This window comes from Nerophis lumbriciformis, linkage group LG24 (genome assembly GCF_033978685.3).
Source record: "Nerophis lumbriciformis linkage group LG24, RoL_Nlum_v2.1, whole genome shotgun sequence".
Classification (NCBI taxonomy): Eukaryota; Metazoa; Chordata; class Actinopteri; order Syngnathiformes; family Syngnathidae; genus Nerophis; species Nerophis lumbriciformis.
This window is the reverse complement of record NC_084571.2, coordinates 23,583,822-23,609,652: the sequence shown is the minus strand read 5'-3', so window position 1 is coordinate 23,609,652 and position 25,831 is coordinate 23,583,822. Positions and strand designations below refer to the sequence as shown.

The 25,831-nt window shown below is 38.7% G+C and overlaps 1 protein-coding gene across 4 annotated transcripts in view; it reads left to right on the top strand.

The window, feature by feature from the left end:
• Positions 1-5,509: 5,509 nt before the first annotated feature.
• LOC133620373 (transducin-like enhancer protein 4) overlaps positions 5,510-25,831 on the top strand; it is a 107,905-nt gene continuing 87,583 nt past the window's right edge. For 3 of the 4 annotated variants that reach the window (XM_061981828.1, XM_061981826.1, XM_061981825.1), the window contains exons 1-4: positions 5,510-6,026; positions 6,326-6,423; positions 24,228-24,291; positions 24,378-24,422. In XM_061981828.1, coding sequence (XP_061837812.1) covers positions 5,982-6,026; positions 6,326-6,423; positions 24,228-24,291; positions 24,378-24,422 — 252 coding nt within the window. In that variant the 5' untranslated portion in view covers positions 5,510-5,981. The remainder of the gene's footprint in view (positions 6,027-6,325; positions 6,424-24,227; positions 24,292-24,377; positions 24,423-25,831) is intronic. The other variant, XM_061981827.1, reaches the window with a different exon arrangement.

Below are 25,831 nucleotides of genomic sequence, written 5' to 3'. Positions count from 1 at the left end.
GCGACACCTCAAGGCTCGTCTAAAATTTGCTGCTGATCTCATGGACAAAGATAAGACCTGTTTGGCCACAATACCGAGCAATAATCTTTGGAGGAGAAAGGGTAAGGATCCCAGGAACACCACACCTACCGTCAAGCATGGTTGTGGTAATACTATGCTCTGAGCCTGTTTTGCTGCCAATGGAACTGGTGCTTTACAAAGAGTAAATGGGACAATGAAAAAGGAGGATTACCTCCAAATTCTTCAGGACAACCTAAAATCATCAGCCCTGAGGTTGGGTCTTGGGCGTAGTTGAGTGTTCCAATAGGACAATGACCCCAAACACATGTCAAAAATGGCAAAGGAATGGCTAAATCAGGCTAGAATTAAGGATTTAGAATGGCAAAGTGCTGACTTAAATGTGTGGACAATGCTGAAGAAACAAGTCCATGTCAGAAAACCAACACATTTAGCTGAACTGCACCACTTTTGTCAAGAGGAGTGGTCAAAAATTCAACCAGAAGCTTGTGGATGGCTACCAAAAGTGCCTTATTGCAGTGCAACTTGCAAAGTTACATGTAACCAAATATTAACATTGATGTATGTATACTTTTGACCCAGCAGATTTGGCCACATTTTCAGTAGACGCATAATACATTCATAAAAGAAGCAAACTTCATTAATGTTTTTTGTGACAAACAAGTATGTGCTCCAATCACCAAAAAATAAGAGTTGTAGAAATTATTGGAAACTCAAGAAAGCCATGACATTATGTTCATTACAACTGTATGTCAACTTTTCACCACAACTGTATATCTGTCAGTAGACTAGCTATCAAAGCGCTAAAAACAGGTGTGGGTTTACATAATTCACCCATAGAACTTTAGTTATTAGAGAGCTCCGGTCGGACGGTTTTTCACGGGACACATTTCCGGCCTTGTTGTTGCACTAGTGAGCCACGGATGAGGAGATGCTGCTCCGTTATTGATTGAAGTAAAGTCTGAATGTCATTAAAACAGTTAGCTCCATCTTTTGACACTTCTTCCACTTCCGTCCTTGCATGCTACACCGCTACAACAAAGATGACGGGGAGAGGACGCTGTAGAAGGTGAGCCACGTAAGAAAGCGACTTGAAGATGATCTGTAAAACATAATCTATGCAACATTTTGACCAAAGAACCACCATTACATGTTTTGTAGACCACAAGGGAGTGTTTTACATTTCGAAAAAAAATCTAAATAATATTACCCCTTTAATGCGCCCTATAATCTGTTGCGCCTTTTATATGAAAAAAGATCAAAAATAGACCATTCATCGCCAGTGCGCCTTATAACCCGGTGCGCCCTATGGTCTGGAAAATACGATAAGCATTGTATTAACGCATATTATTTCCAGGCTTTCGTTGGCCACATAAAATAATGTGGCGGGCCAAATTTGGCCCCCGGGCCTTGAGTTTGACACCTGTGATTTACAGTAATACATGTAAAAACACAGTAAATGTTACGTACACATTTTCTTTTGTAAAATAAATAATTTTTGTCAGTGTATTCCACATGATTGTTTTTGTTTGACGCATACCCGAACTGAGAGACAGGGGAGGCAAAAAATGGGAAGTGGGTCACTTGATTCATGTAGGTGTAAATCCCCCCAACGGTTTATGGTTGCACATAATATGTTACAGCCACCTCTTCACTTGTGCTTAGTGTGGCGTTTAAGGACGTGCATGAAATGGAACACAGCTGATATAGACCTTCTTATGTGGCACACTGGACAAGAACAATATGTTTTGGGATTTGTTGCTGATGAATAGCTGTCACAAAGGGTAAGACACACATACAGTATACACACTCATATCCATCTCAAAAACCTGCAATCTCCTGTGCATCAGCTGCCAAATGAAGTTCCTTTTTAGAAGACACAAAAAAAAAAAAGGAAGCCTGAGCTGTCAAATCGTCAGAGACTTCGTGGCCGCCGGCCTTGCAGCTCTTGTGTTGAAGCCAATAATCCGGCGTTGGGGCTTCAGGCGCGGCGAGAGCCGTGATTGATAGGACTCGATATGAGGCCCTCGCCTCACTTGACATTTGGGTTTCATAAGGTCTGGAACAAAAGGCAGGGGCAAAATAATCAGAGACAGGCGCAGGCAAATAAATCTGTTTATTCCTCCTCACCTGCCTCACCCCCGCCTCCGCCCCCCCTGCTCGCCCGCATCACGGCTCCGGCTGTTGGAGAGGATGGAGGGAGGGCATGATATTACCTTTTCTGAGCCTTAGTGGACTCATGCGCCACGACAGCAGGTCACTTTAGGCCCTGTGCTTACCTGAGATATTAGTTTGTATGTGTGCTGGATAGAGATATGTATTTGGATGGAGTGTGTGTGTGTGTGTGTGTGTGTGTGTGTGTGTGTGTGTGTGTGTGTGCGTGTGTGTGTGTGTGTGTGTGCGTGTGTGTGTGTGTGTGTGTGCGTGTGTGTGCGTGTGTGTCTGTGTGTGTGTGTGTGTGTGTACAAGCCCAAGATGTGCCAACCAGCAGGAAGGAAAGAGAGACCGAGGCAGATACAGGACGGATGTTGCGTCCAAGTCTAGATCATTACCAGGATGCACCCGAGTGATGGCCACCATACTACCACCACTCTTTTTTAAGACCTAAACTTAAATAAAATTAAAAAAAAGGCTATGTTCACAATACAAGTCAATTCTCATTTGTATCTGTTTTTTCATGTGAATGTAAACCAAATATATCAAAGTCAAGGCCCGCGGGCCGGATCTGGCCCATGAATGAATAATCCATGGCCCCCGGGATGATACTAGAACCGGCCCGCAGCTGTTTTGCATGCACCAATACTCCATCCGTGTTGGCGCTAGGAATTTTCAAAATGGGGTCCCAATGACATATATATATATATATATATATATATATATATATATATATATATATATATATATATATATATATATATATATATATATATATATATATATATATATATATAGTAGCTCAATAAATCATTGAGCTACTACACCCCTTTGTGGTCTGTATATATATATATATATATATATATATATATATATATATATATATATATATATATATATATATATATATATATATATATACATATATATATATATATATATATATATATATATATATATATATATATATATATATATATATATATATATATATATATATATATATATATATGCAACATGCAAACTCCACACCGAAAGATTGAATGATTGAACTCAGGACCTTCGTATTGTGAGGCACACACACTAACGTTTCTCAAAGTGCAATTGCAAGAAATTTAGGGATTTCAACATCTACTGTCCATGATATCATCAAAAGGTTCAGAGAATCTGGAGAAATCACCCACGTAAGCGGCATGGCCGGAAACCAACATTGAATGACCATGACCTTCGATCCCTCAGACGGCACTGTATCAAAAAGCGACATCAATCTCTAAAGGATATCACCACATGGGCTCAGGAACACTTCAGAAAACCACTGTCACTAAATACAGTTTGTCGCTACATCTGTAAGTGCAAGTTAAAGCTCTACTATGCAAAGGTAAAGCCATTTATCAACAACATCCAGAAACGCTGCCGGCTTCTCTGGGCCCGAGATCATCTAAGATGGACTGATGCAAAGTGGAAAAGTGTTCTGTGGTCTGACGAGTCCACATTTCAAATTCTTTTGTGAAATATTCGACATCATGTCATCTGGACCAAAGGGCAAGCGAACCATTCAGACTGTTATCGACGCAAAGTTCAAAAGCCAGCATCTGTGATGGTATGGGGGTGCATTAGTGCCCATGGCATGGGTAACTTACACATCTGTGAAGGCACCATTAATGCTGAAAGGTACATACAGGTTTTGGAACAACATATGCTGCCATCTATGCGCTGTCTTTTTCATGCTTATTTCAGCAAGACAATGCCAAGCCACATTCAGCACGTGTTAAAACAGCGTGGCTTCGTAAAAAAAGAGTGCGGGTAATTTCCTGGCCCGCCTGCAGTCCAGACCTGTCTCCCATCAAAAATGTGTGGCGCATTATGAAGCGTAAAATACGACAGCGGAGACCCCGGACTGTTGAACGGCTGAAGCTCTACATAAAACAAAAATGGGAAAGAATTCCACTTTCAAAGCTTCAACAATTAGTTTCCTCAGTTCCCAATCGTTTATTGAGTGTTATCAAAAGAAAAGGTGATGCAACACAGTGGTGAACATGCCCTTTCCCAACTACTTTGGCACGTGTTGCAGCCATGAAATTCTGAGTTAATTATTATTTGCCATAAAAAAAAAAGTTTAGGAGTTTGAACATCAAATATCTTGTCTTTGTAGTGCATTCAATTGAATATGGGTTGAAAATGATTTTCAAATCATTGTATTCCGTTTATATATACATCTAACACAATTTCCCAACTCATATGGAAACGGGGTTTGTATATATATAATAAATCATAGACCTACTCCGCCCCCCTTGTGGTCTGTGCCGTCTACTCTCCTCCTAAACATAATAGATATATATGTACGTATATATAAGATAAAGATATATATATATAATATACATATCTATCTAACTTATATATATATATATATATATATATATATATATATATATATATATATATATATATATATATATATACATATATATATATATATATTATACACACACGCACGCACGCACGCACGCACGCACACACGCACACACACGCACACGCACGCACACGCATACATTTATTTACATATATTCAGCATTCAAAGTCTTCATTTCTTGATAAGTCAACATTACAGCAGATTTTACCTAACTTAGGTAAAGGTCCTTACTTTACTGTGCTAATTATTTGATTATCAGTTCACTGTCTTTGCTTAAGGGAGTTTATAATATTATAATCACATTGTTAACTGTATATGACGATGTCACCAAAATTGAACAGACACGGAGATTGATGCATGTAATCTCAATAATTAATCAGGCGCACTGTCAAAAAGGTGCAAAGAGTCTTAGTGCTGTCCTGTTTAGGTGAGTCATGCCAATGATGGAAATGACCGTACATATACACCATTATGTATCCCACTTTGGCAGCTGTGATCATTCACATTGTGCTCACATCAGCACACCTACATGTCTTAATTATTCATGCGCAATACAAGCAGACTGGTGTACCTGCAAAGCCTGGTGACAATTTAATTGCGGGGTTGTAAAATGCAAAAATGTGCACATAATGGCAGACTGTTTTAATAGGTTAATAAATAAATAGTAGAAACAAACAGGGAGCACATGTTCGCCTGGGAGTGTGTGATAAAACCCACATAAATCTCGGTATAGTTACCATTATTGCTCTGTGTCATTTAGGACCAGACAGAGTCCACCCACGTGGGGTGTCTGCATAACGCGACGTGGTTGGACGACGTAGAAATGAGTGACAGGTGGCTCGTGCACTTCTAGATCACTATTGGTTGCCGTTAATGACCGCCCCCTCTTTATCCCAGAAGCAGAAAGTTGTAGTTCTCAACATCCGATTCACGCACGAAACACCCTTACATTCAAACTACAAATCCCATACACGCTCGCTCGACTCGGCGTTGTAAACGTCGTGAATGTGTAATTGAGCTCGTTTGACTGGCTGCTTCTAAATGTGCTTTTTGAAAGGTGGGGGCGAGATCCGTCAGTGTCGGTGAAGTGTTCGCCGCCGGGATGTGTGAACATTAACGGAGGAAGTAGGAAATTAACCGGCTGGCCAGCAGCAGGAGGACAAGTGGGGTCACGACATGGCGGAAGACGACGATTAGAAGAGGAAATTCAACAACATAAGTGACTGCGAGAGGGACATTCTCTCATCTCTTCAACTAAACCACCTCCGGAAGAATGGTGACCTGCCGAAGGTCCGAGGCGGCTTGATTCTGTTTTTTTTATTGACGCACAGGAGAAAGAGCCACGCTTCATTCTTTTGTTTCTTATTTTCACGTGGAGGAACTTTTTAATGCCTTTTTAATGATTCGAGACTTGAGCAAGATGTACCCTCCGGCGCGGCACCCGGTAAGTAGATAAAAAGCTAAATACAAATATATAAATAAAATGTATAAATAATAATATCAATAAATAAATAAAAATACATTTAATAAAATCTACCATTGAAGTGCGCATGCGTAATCACTTTGGTTGGACTTTCCGTGCCACTGTGCGCTATTGCTAGGACAATTGGGCTCATTGAAGGACGTATGTGTCCGAAAACATAGACAACTTGACAGGGGGCCATTGTGGTCTTGACACTCGTACCTCAGTTCTTCCTCTCTTCTTCTTCTTCTTCTTCTTGGGTTGTGTTGGTTCCACTTGAGGTCGTGCACCAGCCTGGACAGCCGTTTAAGTTCACTGTGTCCGAGTCCTGCGATCGCATCAAGGAGGAGTTCCAGTTTCTGCAGGCACAGTATCACAGGTGAGTGTTAAGTGCTGGGGTTGTCAGATCCCTGAATATAAAGCAGACCTGGGTAAATTAAGGCCGGGGGCCCCTTAAACTTTTCAATCTGGCTCACCAGACATTACCAAATAATTTTTTTTAGATCTTTAAGATGGAAACTGTCGCTGCCATTATGATGTGCAGTGATATTTTCAAATGACCATAAGTTTTGAACTATACAAAGTATTTCAATGGTTGGAATCTGTGCTTTTGCATGATATACTAGTTACTATTATAATCTTAAATCACATCAGCGTAGACTGGCACTAAGCAGTGTGGGTGGGGAGCGTTTCCACAGAGGGTCAGCCTGAAATGCGGGTGTCGGGGACTGATGCGGAAGGAGATTTTTACAACAAAGTTCTAAAGCTTAGTGATGTATCAGTTTTATATTAGTGTTCCTAAAAATAGATATACTGGCCCCCACACACTTTTTTTTTCTTTCTAAATTCGGACCCTCGAGTGAAAATATTTGCTTTGGTAGTCTACGTCACAGCAGCTCAGACGAGGCACCAAGCAGTGTGGGTGCGTTTCCAGTGATTCCAGAGCGGCCAGCCTGAAATGCGGGTGTCAGGGACAGACGCGGAAGGAGATTTTTACAACAAAGTTCTAAAGCTTATTGAATATCAGATATATCAGATTGTAGGTGGGTTTATTTCTTACCCTTCGTGTTCATATTTCGCTGTTTGTGTTGCATTTTTGTTACGTTTTGCTTGATTGTAAACTATGTTGATCAAGAGGGGGTGTGACTTTCATATGTTGTCAATATTCAGTGTTTTATAGTTCTTAGTTAATATTGTAAATCCCACATTCTTTAATTACATATACATTCTGGGTGTCGCATGCATTAAAACATTTTTAAATTCCATTCTGTTTTTTAAGGCGATCTGTCATAACGTTTTTAGCTTTCAATCAGATATTATTGTAAGGTTTTGTATTAGTGTTCCTAAAAATAGATATACCGGCCCCCAGACACATTTTTTTCTCTAAATTTGGCCCCCCGAGTAAAAATAATTGCCCAGGCCTGAAATAAAGGGTGGTTGACCTGATTTTATTTGTGTGTAAAGGAGTTCTATACTCGAAAACTGTATCGCGATATATGTATTCTATATCGGTCGATATTTTTATGAGCTATCGAAAATGAGGACCAGGAGAAAAATATATTAAATGCAAATATTTTAGTTTAAAATGTAACCTTCCTCTGATTATAATCCTCTCAGCTATCAAGGCAGAAATTAATTGTCATCACAACCATGGAAAACACTCAAAACAAACAACATAAACACAATTCTACACCTCTTAAAATGAAGGTGTAATAATAAGGAATATGTAAGAAATGCTTAATAAAGTGTAACAGAAAAGTGCAAAGTGTGAAAATCTAAACAGAGAAACAAGAGAACTATTTTCTGGAGGTTTAGTGTCGGTGTTCTAGAAATATTTCCGACTATACCCATGAAAATTTGCTACCCAACGCTACTGAGCTTGTGCACCCATGTGCACCAACGCTTAAGTTGTCCTCGAACAAAATAACCATAGCAATTAAGGTATAAAACGTTGATATGTTGTGGTTATTTTTCTGCATTTTTTTATATACCACGACCCAAACCAAAACAGTAAAAATAATTAGCCTAAAATGCATGGCTGGTTGCCAAACTTTTTTCACCAAGTACCACCTCACTTTTCAAGTACCACCATAATGACCAACATTATAATACAGTAGCATAGTAGGCCTAAATATTAATTACAAACAAGGCATAGATTTTATTCAACAAATATAGTTACTATTTTTGGTCACTGTAACATTACACACAGGGTTTTCCCGAAACCAATATTTTAGTACCGGTTCAATATGTTCTATCTACACTTGTGTTAAAATGTAATAATCACTTATTCTTCTGTTGTTTGATGCTTTACATTAGTTTTGGATGATACCACAAATTTAGGTATGGATCCGATACCAAGTAGTTACAGGATCATACATTGGTCATATTCAAAGTCCTCAAGTGTCCAGGGACGTATTTCCTGACTTTATAAACATAATATACATTTTAAAAAGAGGAAAAAAGATTTTGTGACGATAGAAAATATCGATGTAATCATAGTAGTATCGACTAGATACGCTCTTGTTCTTGGTATCATTGCAGTGGATGTTAAGTGTAGATCCACCCATGGCATTTGTTTACATTCATGGGTGCTAGCTTGCTATTAGCGGTTAGTTATCGAATCCTCCAACAGTGTGTAGTGAAGCATGTTTAGCTATTCCTCGTCCTGCAGGGATGATACTTGTTAGAAACTTACATTATTTGTCACCATGGAGGCCAGGATTAGTGATTTCGAAGTAGCTAAAACACAGCCAAGTGTGGATGGATGTTAGCTGTTAACTAGCTAGCCATGTCTTAAAGTACCTCTTCCTGAGGGCGTTTTAGTGTTATAACTTCACCTTTATCTTTAGTTTTTAGGCCAAAATGCGTCCATTCTCCCTTTTCTGTCGACACACCGTGTCTGCTTGTAAGTACTCCGTGTGTGCGCACTGCCAAACATGCTCCTCTGCTCGTAAAACCAACAATGTCATGACGTGACGGGGCGCCCTCATGCCCGTTATAAAAAAGAAAAGAAAAGGGGGAACCGGTACTTTTCAAACAGAGTATACCGTTTTTGATTCATTAGTACTACTAGCAATACTATACTAGTGCCGGTATACCGTACAACCCTAATTACACACAGTTTGGATATTTAATGCAGTGATTATTTGGCGTACCACTAGATCAGTGGTTCTTAACCTGTGTTCGATCGAACTGTAGTGGTTCGGTGAGTCGGCCTCTGGAGGTCAAGACACACCCGACTCATCGTGTCAATAAAAACTTCTCCCTATTGGCGTATTATGGATTCCCCCAAACAATGTTCCCTCTAATTTACCATATGCGTGGACCTACTCAGTGGCCTAGTAGTTAGTGTCCGCTCTGAGATCGGTAGGTTGTGAGTTCAAACCTCGGCCGAGTCATGCCAAAGACTATAAAAATGGGACCCATTACCTCCCTGCTTTGCACTCAGCATCAAGGGTTGGAATTGGGGGTTAAATCACCAAAAATGATTTCCGGGCGCAGCACCGCTGCTGCCCACTGCTCCCCTCACTTCCCAGGGGGTGAACAAGGGGATGGGTCAAATGCAGAGGACACATTTCACCACACCTAGTGTGACAATCATTGGTACTTTAACTTAGATGTACACACTGTGGCCACACCAGCAGCACACCTGTCCCAAACCTGACTAAATACCAAGTTAATGACCCCAAAAGGGACAAGCGGTAGAAAATTGATGGATGGATGTTTTATTATTATAATCAAATGACAGCAGTCATTTGAATGGTATTATTTTCTAATATAAGTGTTTTGGCCCACTTACAATGACAATAACAAAAAATATAGTTTTTCATGAGCTGTGTACTAGTATTGTATGTCTGGGTGGGGGTCCTGCTTTGGAAATAATTTTTACCCCTTTCCGATATCGCATTTAGTTCCCACTAAAACATTCACATGTTGCACAATGAGATGTAAACACGGGATTATGTGTACATTCCTGTAACTTTCTATTTGTAACATATATCTTTATTAGTATTTCTTTAATATAATATTAATAATTTCATGATTAATATTTATAAATTAAGATTGAATTAAGAAAAAAAAAATTTCACTAAAGAAGGGTTCGGTGAATGCACATATGAAACTGGTGGGGTTCAGCACCTCCAACAAGGTTAAGAACCACTGCACGAGATGGAGCCCGCTTACCACAAGTCGTACACATACCACAGTTTGAGAATCACTAGTCTATACTGTATGGTGACAAAATGAATGTCAACAACAAGTATCTTGACAAGCTCATATATGAATACTTATTAAAACTACCAGAGCACTTCTTCAAGGACCTATTTCGGGCATTTTCTGAAAATTTCATCAAAATATGTAAAATACTAATGTTGCTAACTATCCAATTATGCAACTCGTTGCATTTTTTTAATGAAGCAGGGTTGTTTTTTTTCAGAGCACCGGCTGTGCTCATGGGTGAGTGCGCCTAAGGTGGTGTAGTAAAACTGATTACGAACACCTTGGTCTGACCAGGGTCCGTTTTAAAAAATCCAAAAAAAGGCCATATTGTCGAAGTGACTTTTCCTGTTTTATCGGCAATTTCTTCACTCTCTGCAGCACTCATTTTTTATTTTACTTCTCGCGCCGACCAAAGAATCAACCGCGAGACAACAAGATGGTGCAACCAAACTTGATAGTTGATACTGTTACTTGATTGGCTGTGAGCGTTTCACTCCCACTGATCAGTGAACACTTCCTGTGTTGCTCGGTTACCAGTGAGCAAGTGCCTTTGTTAATGCAACCAGCCATGCTTGACAATTTCCGGTTTCTTCCGACGAAGAAAATAAACATACCTGTATATATCGGACACATTTTTTTTTATTGATCTTGATTGTCTATCGTGATACATATTGATATCGTTAACTGACCTCCATCCTGTTTAAAAGTAGAAATGTCCCAATCATGGGCCGATATTTGCTTTTCCTAACTGATCGGCTGATGAGCTGTGGAGCCCAGACGATTTTTCCTGCAGCTGTCTCTGTTTACATGACTTGCGTGAAAGAGTCCTTCAAAAGGGATGGACTCTCAGGGTGACATAATTACATAGAGGTAGGAAAAATGATCGATTCTCCGATGCATCCCGATTATAACTTGGGCGATTCATGAACCGATGGACAAATGTCCAAACAGCGATTATTTACGTATGTCAATGCAGCATTAATGCTCATGTTCTCTAAACTTTAGTTCTATGGTTCTAACTAACCATGGGAAAACCATGAACTAACATTCTTTTAACGCTATGTGTGGACGGTGGAGGACGAACAAGCTATGCTATCTGCGGCGCTAAGCGAACTTGAGTGTGAAGTAGTGAAAGAGGAAAATAAAAAATGCCTTGTACACTTCAACAGAAAGCTAATAGGACCCATGTTACAACAGAGAGTAACCCGCTAAGAAGAGAAAATTAGCAAGTAGATTAGTAAATCAGGGGAGACTAATATATTCACACAGTGCGGCAACACGTATGTCAGCCATAGATATGAAGGAGTAGATACATGACACGTATTTGAGCTGCAAGTTTGTGGCCACTGGGAGCAAAGTGTCTGAACATTCTGTGGCTTTAGAAGGCACAATAGTTAAATCAAGGATGCCTACTCGCCAAGTAGGGTTTTTATTTTATTTTTATTTTTTTACTTTGCACGCAGCACGTCTTGTCTTCCATATTTGTGTGTGTGTGTGTGTGTGTGTATATATATACATACACACATATGTGTAAATACATATACACTATATTGCCAAAAGTATTTGGCCACCTGCCTTGACTCACATATGGACTTGAAGGGCCATCCCATTCCTAACCCATAGGCTATTACAGCTTCAACTCTTCTGGGAAGGCTGTCCACAAGGTTGCCGAGTGTGTTTATAGGAATTTGCAACCATTCTTCCAAAAGCGCATTGGTGAGGTCACACACTGATGTTGGTCGAGAAGGCCTGGCTCTCAGTCTCCGTTCTAATTCATCCCAAAGGTGTTCTATCGGGTTCAGGTCAGGACTCCGTGCAGGCCAGTCAAGTTCATCCACACCAGACTCTGTTATCCATGTCTTTATGGACATTTGTGCACTGGTGCACAGTCATGTTGGAAGAGGAAAGGGCCCGCTCCAAACTGTTCTCTCAAGGTTGGGAGCATGGAATTGTCCAAAATGTTTTGGTATCCTGGAACATTCAAAGTTCCTTTCACTGGAACGAATGGGCCAAGCCCAACTCCTGAAAAACAACCCCACACCATAATTACTATCCACCAAATTTCACACGCTGCACAATGCAGTCCGATATGTAGCGTTCTCCTGGCAACCTCCAAACCCAGACTCGTCCATCAGATTGTCAGATGGAAAAGCGTGATTCATCACTCCAGAAAAGGCGTCTCCACTGCTCCAGAGTCCAGTGGCGATGTGCTTTACACCACTGCATCCCACGCTTTGCATTGGACTTGGTGATGTATGGCTTAGATGCAGCTGCTCGGCCATGGAAAGCCATTCCATGAAGCTCTCTGCGTACTGTACGTGGGCTAATTGGAAGGTCGCATTAAGTTTGGAGCTCTGTAGCAACTGACTGTGCAGAAAGTCTTTGTACTTGCGCTTCAGCATCCGCTGACCCCTTTCTGTCAGTTTACGTGGCCTACCACTTCGTGGCTGAGTTGCTGTTGTTCCCAACTCTTCCAGTTTCTTATAATAAGGCCGACAGTTGACTTTGGAATATTTAGGAGCGAGGAAATTTCACGACAGGATTTGTTGCACAGGTGGTATCCTATGACAGTTCCACGCTGGAAATCACTGAGTTCCTGAGAGCGGCCCATTCTTTCACAAATGTTTGTAGAAACAGTCTCCATGCCCAAGTGCTTGATTTTATACACCTGTGGCCAGGCCAAGTCATTAGGACACCTGATTCTCATCATTTAGATGGGTGGCCAAATACTTTTGGCAATATAGTGTGTGTGTATATATATATATATATATATATATATATATATATATATATATATATATATATATATATATATATATGTATGTATGTATGTATGTATGTATGTATATGTATGTATGTATATGTATATATATATATATATATATATATATATATATGTATATGTATGTATATTTATATATATATATATATATATATATATATATATATATATATATATATTAGGGCTGGGCAAGTTAATGTGTTCATTTCGAGTTAACCCATCAAACTATTAATGCCGACAATTAATTATTTTATCGCGCATTTGCTTATGTTGTTTACATGCTTTTATTTTGTTAACGCCTATTGCTGGCTCCTGCGGAAAAGGAAGGAGAAGGCGAAAGAAAACAAAACAAGTATGGAGAAGAAGAGTAACTCAACATTACTTTTACAGGGTCATTTTCATTATAAAGTACAAACCCTGTTTCCATATGAGTTGGGAAATTATAAATGATAAATAAATGATAAATGGGTTATACTTATATAGCGCTTTTCTACCTTCAAGGTACTCAAAGCGCTTTGACAGTAGTACCACATTCACCCATTCACACACACATTCACACACTGATGGCGGGAGCTGCCATGCAAGGCGCTAACCAGCAGCCATCAGGAGCAAGGGGTGAAGTGTCTTGCCCAAGGACACAACGGACGTGACTAGGATGGTAGAAGGTGGGGATTGAACCCCAGTAACCAGCAACACTCCGATTGCTGGCACAGCCACTTTACCAACTTCACCACTCCGTCCCCTAAATTGTGTTAGATGTAAATATAAACGGAATACAATGATTTGCAAATCCTTTTTAGAGCTGCCACAACTATATAATCGATTAAATCGATTAAAATCGATTATAAAAATAGTTGGCGATTAATTTCGTCATCGATTCGTTGGATCTATGCTATGCGCATGTGCTGAGGCCAGGTTTTTTTTTTTTTTTTTTTAACCTTTATTTATAAACTGCAACATTTACAAACAGCTGAGAAACAATAATCAAAATAATAGGGGTGTAACGGTACATGTATTTGTATCGAACCGTTTCGGTACGGGGGTTTCGTTTCGGTGCGGAGATGTGCCGAACGAGTTTCCACACGGACATATTAAGTAGCGTACTGCCTGTTGTGTAAACAATTCTCAAAATGCCGGACATTTGAGGCATTTAAGAAACTCCGCCCTGACAGCTCCGCAAAAGAGGACATGTGCGGTGAAAACAGGACGTATGGTCAGTCTATCGCAGCCCGTTAGCTGCTAGCATGCTAGCAAAAGAGGACATGTTCGGTGAAGCCGATCGCTGCTAGCATGCAGCGACCGGGCTAGGTCCTGACCATACGTCCTCTTTTCACCGGACATGTCCTCCTCTGCGGGGCTGTCGGGCGGTGTTTCTTAAATGCCTCAAATGTCCGGCATTTTGAGTTAGGGTTGCGTGTATTTTCAATGTACGTTCAGGGTTAAGAAGGTTAAAAACACAAATAATTGTGCGCGCAGCAGCATTCGTGAGGGAGGGGGAGAGACAGAGAGAGCGAGAGAGTTATGATAAACGCTCATGCGTCGTCAGGCTCTGCTTTTTATCGATAGATTTATCAGATTAAATTTTTTTATAATCTATAGCAGGGTGTCAAAAGTGTGCATTTTTGTAGCATTTTCCTTGTTTTATTTGGCAAGTTGAAAGAACATGGCGCCAGTATGCTGTTTTTTTTTCAATAAAATACTGGAAAGGATTTTATTTAGTTTGTCTCTTTTATCCGATTATTAATCGATTAATCAAAGTAATAATCGACACATTAATCGATTGTCAAATTAATCGTTAGTTGCAGCCTTAATCCTTTTTAACCCATATTTAATTGAATGCACTACAAAGACAAGATATTTGATGTTCAAACTCCTAAATTTTATATATTTTTTTGCAAATGATAATTAACTTAGAATTTCATGGCTGCATCACGTGCCAAAGTAGTTGGGAGAAAGGGCATGTTCACCACTGTGTTACATCACCTTTTCTTTTAACAACACTCAAACGGTTGGGAACTGAGGAAATTAATTGTTGAAGCTTTGAAAGTGGAATTCTTTCCCATTCTTGTTTTATGTAGAGCTTCAACCGTTCAACAGTCCGGGGTCTCCGCTGTCGTATTTTACGCTTCATAATGCGCCACACATTTTCGATGGGAGACAGGTCTGGACTGCAGGCAGGCCAGGAAAGTACCCGCACTCTTTTTTTTTACGAAGCCACGCTGTTATAACACATACTGAATGTGGCTTGGCATTGTCTTGCTGAAATAAGCAGGGGCGTCCATGAAAAAGACGGCGCTGAGATGGCAGCATATGTTGTTCCAAAACCTGTATGTACCTTTCAGCATTAATGGTGCCTTCACAGATGTGTAAGTTACCCATGCCTTGGCCACTAATGCACCCCCATACCATCACAGATGCTGGCTTTTGAAATTTGCGTCGATAACAGTCTGGATGGTTCGCTTCCCCTTTGGTCCGGATGACACGATGTCGAATATTTCCCAAAACAATTTGAAATGTGGACTCGTTAGACCACAGAACACTTTTCCACTTTGCATGAGTCCATCTTAGATGATCTCGGGCCCAGAGAAGCCGGCGGCGTTTCTGGATGTTGTTGATAAATGGCTTTCGCTTTGCATAGTAGAGCTTTAACTTGCACTTACAGATGTAGCGACAAACTGTATTTAGTGACAGTGGTTTTCTGAAGTGTTCCTGAGCCCATGTGGTGATATCCTTTAGAGATTGATGTCGCTTTTTGATACAGTGCCGTCTGAGGGATCAAAGGTCACGGTCATTCAATGTTGGTTTCCGGCCAAGCCGCTTACGTGGAGTGATTTCTCCAGATTCTCTGAACCTTTTGATGATATTACGGACCGCAGATGTTGAAATCCCTAAATTTCTTGCAATTGCACTTTGAGAAACGTTGTTCTTAAACTGTTTGACTATTTGCTAACGCAGTTGTGGACAAAGGAGTGTACCTCGCCCCATCCTTTCTTGTGAAAGACTGAGCATTTTTTGGGAAGCTGTTTTTATACCCAATCATGGCACCCTTCTGTTCCCAATTAGCCTGCACACCTGTGGGATGTTCCAAACAAGTGTTTGATGAGCATTCCTTAACTTTATCAGTATTTATTGCCACCTTTCCCAACTTCATTGTCACGTGTTGCTGGCATCAAATTCTAAAGTTAATAATTATTTGCAAAAAAAAAAAAGAAGTTTATCAGTTTGAACATCAAATATGTGAACATCATATTCAACTGAATATGGGTTGAAAATGATTTGCAAATCATTGTATTCCGTTTATATTTACATCTAACACAATTTCCCTACTCATATGGAAACAGGGTTTGTACTTCCAGGCGGCAGATTTGACAGAAGCTAAATTGTTTGTAGCCACTGCCAAGCTGAATTTTCTTATCACAGGAGTACTTCCAGTCTAAAATATCACCTTAATGCGAAGCACACTGTTGATGCGAGCAAACCATTCAACAAAGCAGAAAATGGAGCCAGGCTTCGGCAGACTACGTTAAATGCAGCGTACGGGAGAAGTATAGATAAACGAGAGCAAGAGAAGCTAACAAATGCCATAGCGAAGTGGATAGTTACAGACTGTAGGCCCATTAGTGTTGTGGAAGACGCCGGCCTGAGAAACATTGAGCGAATCGCAACAAGTGACAGCACGTATGAGCCGCCATCAAGACGCACCATCGCACGAAGAATACACGAGTTGTATGAAAAGGAGAGGACTGTAAAAGTGACAACTTTACAACGTGCAGCTATAGTTGCTCTCAGTGGGGACTACTGGACATCAATCGGTAACCATAATTACCTTGAAGTTACAGTGCATTATATCCATCCATCCATCCATTTTCTACCGCTTATTCCCTTTGGGGTCGCGGGGGGCATTGTTACATTTATTGTAACTGTTGTTACCTCAGAAATTGCCTGTAGAATTGTTGTGATAGTGGCTCAGGACTTTGTTTTATTTTTCATAAGGAACGGTATAACATTAATGCCCAGGTAGTGGCAATAAGCTTTAATTTTGTATTTGCTTTGATAACATTGTTGAAGCTGAGGCTGAAGATTTACAAATATTTTGTTTAACTGCTAGCAGTTTAAAAATGCTGTTAAAAGTGTGTTTGCACAGTAAATGTTATGGCACTTTAATTCATAGGTCAGTACATTTAAAATGAATGGCCGTCAAGTTCTAAGAATGAACAAACTGCACCGAGTTGAGTGAGATTCTCTGAAGGAACTCCATTATTAACATGGACTTTACATTCTAGTCCCCTGTAAAGGAAATCCCAGCAGTGAAGTGTTTTGTGCTTCCCCATTTCTTTTCTTTCTCCCTGATAAAAGAAAATGTTTCTGCTGTTACCTCAGAAATTGCCTGTTCGGATGTTATGATTGTGGCTCAGGGATTTGTATGTAGATTATATTTATTTTCCATAACAAACAGGATAACTTAAATACCCTGGCAGTTTGTATTTACAATTTTTGAGTTGATTTTCATAAAATTTGCTATTTAACTGCTACTGTTTAACAAGTACTGATTTAAATTGTGTTTGCACAACAAATGTTTTGGCGCTTTTGTTCATATGGGAGAATATTCCAATAAAGGTGCACTACACACTACTTTTGAATTCATTATTGGGTTTTGTGTATACAATGCAGTTAATTGTGATTAATCAGAGAAAGAGTGCGATTAATTCTGATTAAAAATTTTAATTGTTGCCCAGCCCTAATTAATATATATAAATATATATGTATATATATATATATATATATATATATATATATGTATGTACTGTATGTGTGTATGTATATATGTGTGTATATATATATATATGTATATATGTGTATATATATATATATATATATATATATATATATATATGTATGTATGTATGTATGTATGTATGTATGTATGTATGTATGTATGTATGTATGTATGTATGTATGTATGTATGTATGTATGTATGTATGTATGTATGTATGTATGTATGTATGTATGTATGTATCAGTGACGTGCGGTGAGGTTGATGGCTGGTGAGGCACTGACTTCATCACAGTCAGATTTACAAACATATGAACCCTAAAGAGTATCTTATTCACCATTTGATTGGCAGCAGTTAACGGGTTATGTTTAAAAGCTCATACCAGCATTCTTTACACATACAAACTGTAGCACACAAAAAAGCACATTTAATTAAAAAAAACATTATTATGGTCTTACCTTTCTTGCTGGACATCCACACAGCCAGCCTTTGCGTGTGTCCCACGCCGTTTGAAAAGAACGGGTCTTCTGTCCCGAAGTCTGAAGGAAACCTTTTAGCTCCGGTGTTGGTCTACCTTTGATTATTACCTCCTGCTTCGATTTAAAGTCCAATTTAGAAAACTGTTTTATTTTACATATGTAATCCTCCATGTTTTTAATAAAAGTTCAGGCGAGAGGAAATAATAAACAACCGCTGCATTTGACTTGCTAACTGTTGCTTGTTCTCACTTCTTCTGCGACCGAGGAATGATCTCTGGGATCACTACCGCCCTCTACCACCAGGAGGCCGGATTACTGCGAGCCTCAGCCAGTGTGTCTTTTGCAGCCGTTTTATGAATGCTCAGCACAAAAAATACGTTACACACATACAGTTGTTGACAAAATACACTGTACATTATATACCTCAGCTAACTAAACTATGGAAATGTATAATATAGTTCATATAGCAATACAGTCTCACTGCACAGCAGGCCAGCAGTTAGCCGAGTCATTGCGCAATCCATGTTGCGGCACTGAGTGACGTGCCTCAACTGGCTGCTGATCACCGCACCGTCTCTTCTTAGTATTTGAACGGCAAATGTGAAAATTCAGCGATTTTGAATAAAAAGAATCTAAAACTGGTGAAGTTAAATGGAAAATAACTTTAGTATAATCACTGGATACATATAACAATTTAATTAATTTTTTTTTCTTTTTACATTTTTTTTCTTTCCATGATGGCAGGTGAGGCTGCGCCTCACCTGCCTCTAGTGACCGCACGTCACTGGTATGTATGTATGTATGTATGTATGTATGTGTGGGGGAAAAAATCACAAGACTGCTTCATCTCTACAGGCCTGTTTCATGAGGGGTTCCCTCAATCATCAGGATTGAATCTCCTGATGATTGAGGGAACCCCTCATCAAACAGGCCTGTAGAGATGAAGTAATCTTGTGATTTTTTTCCCACACATACATATATTGCGCTCTACCACGGTATCGAGCACTATTTTTTGGATAATCTAAGTAAGATAGTAAGATATATATACATATATATATATATATATATATATATATATATATATATATATATATATATATATATATATATATATATATATATATACATATACATATATATATACACATATATATATATATATATATGTATATATATATATATATATATATATATACATACATATATATATATAAATGTGTATATATATATATATATATATATATATATATATATATATATATATATATATATATATATATATATATATATATACATCTATCTATATATATACATATCTATGCTGTGCGCACTAAATACAATAAACTGAAATTACGCCATACTACATACGTCAGTAGCCATATCATTAATATTAATAATAATTAAATGTAATACATTTAGAATATATAATATTAATATACCGTATTGTAACAATATACCGGTACATGATAATAATATTAATATATAATAAGATAATTGAAGGTGTACAGATAATAAATTTATAATTGAATCGTAGCACCTAAATTGTAATAGAATCGTGAAGAATGAATTCCAGAGGGTGCATGGCTTGCCAGAACACTGGCTCCAATTTGAGAACAAGCTGCAACCACAGTGTGAAGCCGCTTCTAAGATACTAATCCTCACCACCATTATCACCGGAGGACTAAAGAAAAAGGGATGGCTAAGCATGCTACACACATCAGGACAACAAGAAGCTAACCGCTAAAGCTTCAACGTAACGTTGGGGCGATCAGTCCATATATCGACATTATTGATGAGAATCAGTAGATAAACGATAATAAAATGATTAGATCAATATTTTTGTTGTTCTTATTATAAAAAAAAAAATTGTGTGTATTTTGTAATTATTTACAAAGTCTGTAAGTCTTTAGCGTTTAGTTAGTCTCTGGATACACGATGGCTTTGTACATTTTTTTATGAAGCATTCGATACCACACATTTAATGCATCATCTGATTTAGCACAATATTAGCAAATTTAATATAAGCTTTATAAAAAAAATATATATATGTTTACATGCTTCCTGTACGAATTGTTCTCTATAAATAAAATTGCCTTGCATTGCCTTACTTTAGTTACTTCCTATAAAACATTTTCAATTCAAAAGTATATTGTCAAAGTACGAGTCGGAACTCGAAATAAGATCAGATATGAGGCCAACAAATTGGATTGGAGGCCAAAAATGTTGTCCCTAAATGATAAAATTCAGTGTATTGCTTCACGATAGGGCAGAGGTCTCCAATTTTGTCATTGTGAAAACTATTATGACAAAAGCAAAAGACGGGTGATTGATTTGTCTTTTATTTATATAACTAGCATCATTTATATTGCCCTATTTGTTTTTGGTTTTTTTAAAAGCACTTTTTCACTCAAACTGTGTGCTATACTGTGGTAATTTATCATTTAACACTTACCGAAATATTACTAGTAGAAGCAAATATTCTTTGACCCTTTGTTGAGTCACTGTTTTACCCACTACCTGTTAGAGACCCCTGTTGTGTCACTATCATAAAGTGTAGTGTCACTATCATAAAGTGTAGTGTCACCATCAGAAAGTGTAGCGTCAGTCACTATCATAAAACTGGACACACTGGTTATGTTCAACAACTTTAATACACAACTAGTGTTTTGAGGACAGTAAATCGTTAATATAATGGAAATGAGAGCAGAGTCGTTAAATGCCACTTCTAAAAAAAAGTACTACTACTAAGTTAGCACGTACTCTGCGTACATGGTCGCCACGTGTAGCTTCTCTACCATCCGTCCACCCATTCTCTATACTGACTTAGTGCGAGAGGCTGTGTTAACCTGGACTGGTGCTCAATCACACGCCATGTGTAAACAAATTCACACTCACAGTAAACGATGTACGGTCTCTACTCTGCGTGTTTTCCGGGTGTGGGAAGGAGCTGGAGTACCCGGACAGAACCCACGCAAGCACGGGGCAAACACGCAAGTTCCACACAGAGATGTTCCGTACCAAGACCGCCAAACGTCCCAACTGCTGCGCCCACAAACAACTGCAAACAACGTGCCAACTCAAACCCACATTTGCCCCAGTTTCCTCTATTATACGCCCAGTGACTAACCACAGGTAAACCTTATCAATCTCCACATTGCACGTCTTCCTCTGCAAGTGCAAGAGGTGTGAAATACTTTTTTAGCCAACATGATGAAGTGTGAAATATTTGGGCTGGGGGTGGAACCCACAGGCGCCATACCAATGCATAATAATCACCCTGCACCTCTGGCTGCCATCATGTAATTATTGCCCACTCACCTGCTTGGTGATTGTTGCCCACTGGTTGTTTTTTTGTTATATTGACTGTATCAGATGTTTTTTTTTTTAAATTAGGGTGCACTGTTGTAAAAAACCCAAAGGAAAATAATATATTTTGTGTTTCCTGTGGTTGCCTGTAATTTGTCAAAATTGTTGAACCGTGGATAACCATTCCTTGGATAAGTTTGCTTGTTAGATGAAGTTATGAATTAAACTCGAAATAGTTTTTTTGTTCTTGCTCTGTTATCACAAAGAAGATGTTTTGTTTCAATTAAACAAAATCATCTCTTTTGAGTACTTATACACCACAGTTCCTCATACAAACTAGCTTGTGGTTAGGGCAGGATATTTGCAATGACTGTACAATACATATCACGATACTTGAGTTGCAATACCATACAGTATTACGATATATTGCGATATTCTATCTAAGTCAGTGATATATTTAAAATGTATTTAAATAATGAAATAATGAGTATGATATGCTGTATACAATTAGGTTGAGTATAGTTCTCTGTATATTTAACCAAACATTAAAAAAAAGTCAAATACAAACAAGTCAAGTATCCAACACTTCCCTTTTCTTAAGTAAATATGTACAGCAGATATGATCATCTACATCAGGGGTCCCCAAACTACGGCCCGCGGGCCGGATCCGGCACCCCAGCATCCAAAATCCAGCCCACAGGAAGTCCCAAGTTAAAAACAATTTTTTTTTTGTTTGTTTTTTTAATTTAATTTAATTTAATTTATTTATTTCTTTAATCTTTCCTTTCTAATCCATTTTCTACCGCTTGTTACTCTTGGTGTCTCCTAGCCGCTCAGGCAAATCATATTGTCTAAAAATTAATTTTCCCATCGATAACGTGACAATGTTAATTGTTGATGAACATCAATGTTAATTGATGTTAAATGACAAAACGGATCCGGCTTCCTCCCACCTCCAAAGACATGCACCTGGGGATAAGTTGATTGGCAACACTAAATTGGCCCTAGTGTGTGAATGTGAGTGTGAATGTTGTCTGTCTTTCTGTGTTGGCCCTGCGATGACTTGTCCAGGGTGTACCCCGCCTTCCGCCCGATTGTAGCTGAGATAGGCTCCAGCGCCCCCCGCGACCCCGAAGGGATTAAGCGGTAGAAAATGGATGGATGGATGGATTATAAAGACAATGTATATATATATATATATATATATATATATATATATATATATATATATATATATATATATATATATACAGCCTGGCCCCCGGCCAAATTTTTTTAACCCAATGCGGCCCCCGAGTCAAAAAGTTTGGGGACCCCTGATCTACATCAACAATATGATTTGCCTGAGTGGCTAGACTGGACAAATAAAAAAAAATAAAAAAAAACTATTTTTGATTACAGACCACCTCAAAAAAACAGAATATAATTTTACAGTTTTTTACTTAACAGGACACCCAAAATGTACATTAAAATAAAGTCGGATTTACAATATTAACTATGAACAATAAAACACTGAATATTATTTTATGAACATTGCTCCTGTTTTACTTCTCAGACCAGCTCCTCGATAGACATCTTTTACAATCAAGCAAAACACAACAAAAATGTAATAAACAAGTGTAATAAACACCTACAATATGATATACTGTATTATCACTTTAATACAGAACTTTGTTGTACAAATTTACTTCCACATCTGTTTCTGACACACGCGTTTCAGGCTTGCTGCTCTGAAAACAAACCCCGCCCAATCTGCTTTGTTCCTCGTCTGAGCTGCTGTGACGTAGATTACCGTAATAACTCCTATAACACTCAAAATCGCAGATTTCAACCATTGAAATACTTTCTATAGTTCAAGACTTACGGTCATTTAAAAACAGCACTGCACATCATAATGGCGGCTAGAGTTTTGATGTTAAAGGTCTAAAAAAATTATGAAGAACGTGCGGCGGGCCGGACTGAAAATCTTAATGGGCCGCATGTGACCCGCGGGCCGTACTTTTCCCAGGTCTGCATTAGTCTGTTGTCCTTAAAAAAACAACTTACATTATCGCCATTGTCTACTGAATTAGTTTTAAATTCTGTGGCGAATGCGTCTTTCATTTAACTTTGGTATGGCCCGGAAAAGCCACAAACGTCCGCACAGTATGTTTCCTCTCCACCTTATTGTCGCATCAGCATCCTTCCTTCACCTGCTCTAATCAGCTTCAGCTGACTATTATCTCATAAAACACTCACTACGAAGGAGTCCTGGTGGTAAGTGGAGCACTTCCTGTCATAGACATCCAAATAGGAGGAAAGGGTTAAGCTTTCGTGTAACCACACTTGTGATATGGATCTTTGTTATATGGTAGTTATTTTGCCGATTGTGCAGTTCAGGCCTTATGTTGAGGTTTGTGTGGTTGCTATTGATCCGTTAATTACCGAGGCGCGCAGTACGTGCTGAGTAAGTGTCTGCGAGGGAAGCTGGCGAGATGCAGAACGCCACATTTAAGTAGCAGGATGCGGTCGCTCGCGCCCTCGGCTTTTACATCCTGACATTGTTTTTGTGACGACGACGTTGCAAAAGAGTTTGCAGAATGTGTGTTTGCGCCTTACACTGATTTCTCCATCTGCTTCACAGTCTGAAAATGGAGTGTGAGAAACTAGCAGGTGAGAAGACGGAGATGCAGAGACACTACGTCATGGTGGGTTTCATGCTATGCGCGTTTGTATCGATGCCAAAAACAGAATCACACATTAGTTTCACCTTGCTTTGATCTTTGTTTTCCAGTACTACGAAATGTCGTATGGACTTAACATCGAGATGCACAAACAGGTAGGACTCCGTCAGAGCTGTGATGCAAACCAAAAGTGTTGATAATGGGGCACGTCGGATCCTGGAACTGATTAATATGACCTACCGTATTTTCCGGACTATAAGGCGCACTTAAAATCTTTTAAAATGTTTTATTGGTATCGATTACGTGAATATTGCGATACATTGATATTGTTTTATCGCCCAGCCCTACGACATATGCACTTTTAGCGTTTAAAATCGTACTTTAGGCTTCAAACATGCACATTTTGATTAATCAGTTCCGGAAAACTTAGCCTCAAAAAGCACGGGATTGCAATACAAATTGGTTAACAAATACTGCATTTATGTTTTACTCATTTTATACCACAGACAATAAAGTAGACACTAGATTGCAGTAAAAGCACAAACTCAGAGGTCCTTGTCAAATAACTGTACTGTTTTAATTAATTCTAACTAATAATAGTAATATCTACTATAAATACAGATAGAAACACCACCAGGAAGTTGCAGGCATTTTCCATGTTTATTTAAGGCTTAAAGTGTTTGTCTATCTTTACATTAATTTATTTTCCGACACATTTATCTGCGCACATTAGGAGCAATTGTGAACTGTTGAGTGATCTATAGCGCTGATTTTTGTTAGTAAATTAGAGACGATTAGAGATCTTCATCACACATCAACATCTCTAATGTGTAAATGCTGACTCTTTGCGAGGTCTGTATTGCAAATAAGATTCTGTTTTAATTGTCTTACCCTAAATAAATTAAGTTAAATAAAGATATATAAATAACAATAAAGTGAAGACGCCAGTGTGTTGCTAAATGTTTATATACTTCATTACCCAGAAGGCTTAGCGCCGTATACCGGAACTGGAAGTAGGTCTGAGCTGACAATTGTGCCGTTAAGAAATATAGTTACATGTTGTTGTTCCTGCTTTGTCTATGCAAGAAACAAACATACATTTTGATTAGACAGTTGAGTTTGTGTTTTAGCATCGCTCAGAGACAAATTTGATTGGCCAAAATATGCCTGGAAGTTGCTGGTATTGCACAAAGTTGCATGGTCACGCATTATTTGCAGGGATTGGTTAAATTTGGGTAAATTGGTGCAATCACGACTTTGCGAATTCCTGGAGGAACTGATATAATGCAGGGTTTCCCCTTAATGTAATTTAATGTGGTGCATTTTTTTTTACCGCCACACCATAAAAAATGTTTTTTGTTTATTTCTTTTGAAAATAAAGTATTATAATATATTGTAGTCACCAGAAGAAAATACACAACGTCCGACGCTATTTGTAACATTTATTACAAATGTTATGATAACAAATAGCACAATTCTAACAACACGTTCGTCTCGTGAATCCGGGCTTTCCCACCGGGCACACAACGACACTTCTTTATTTTCCGCCAATCACCTTTCAGGC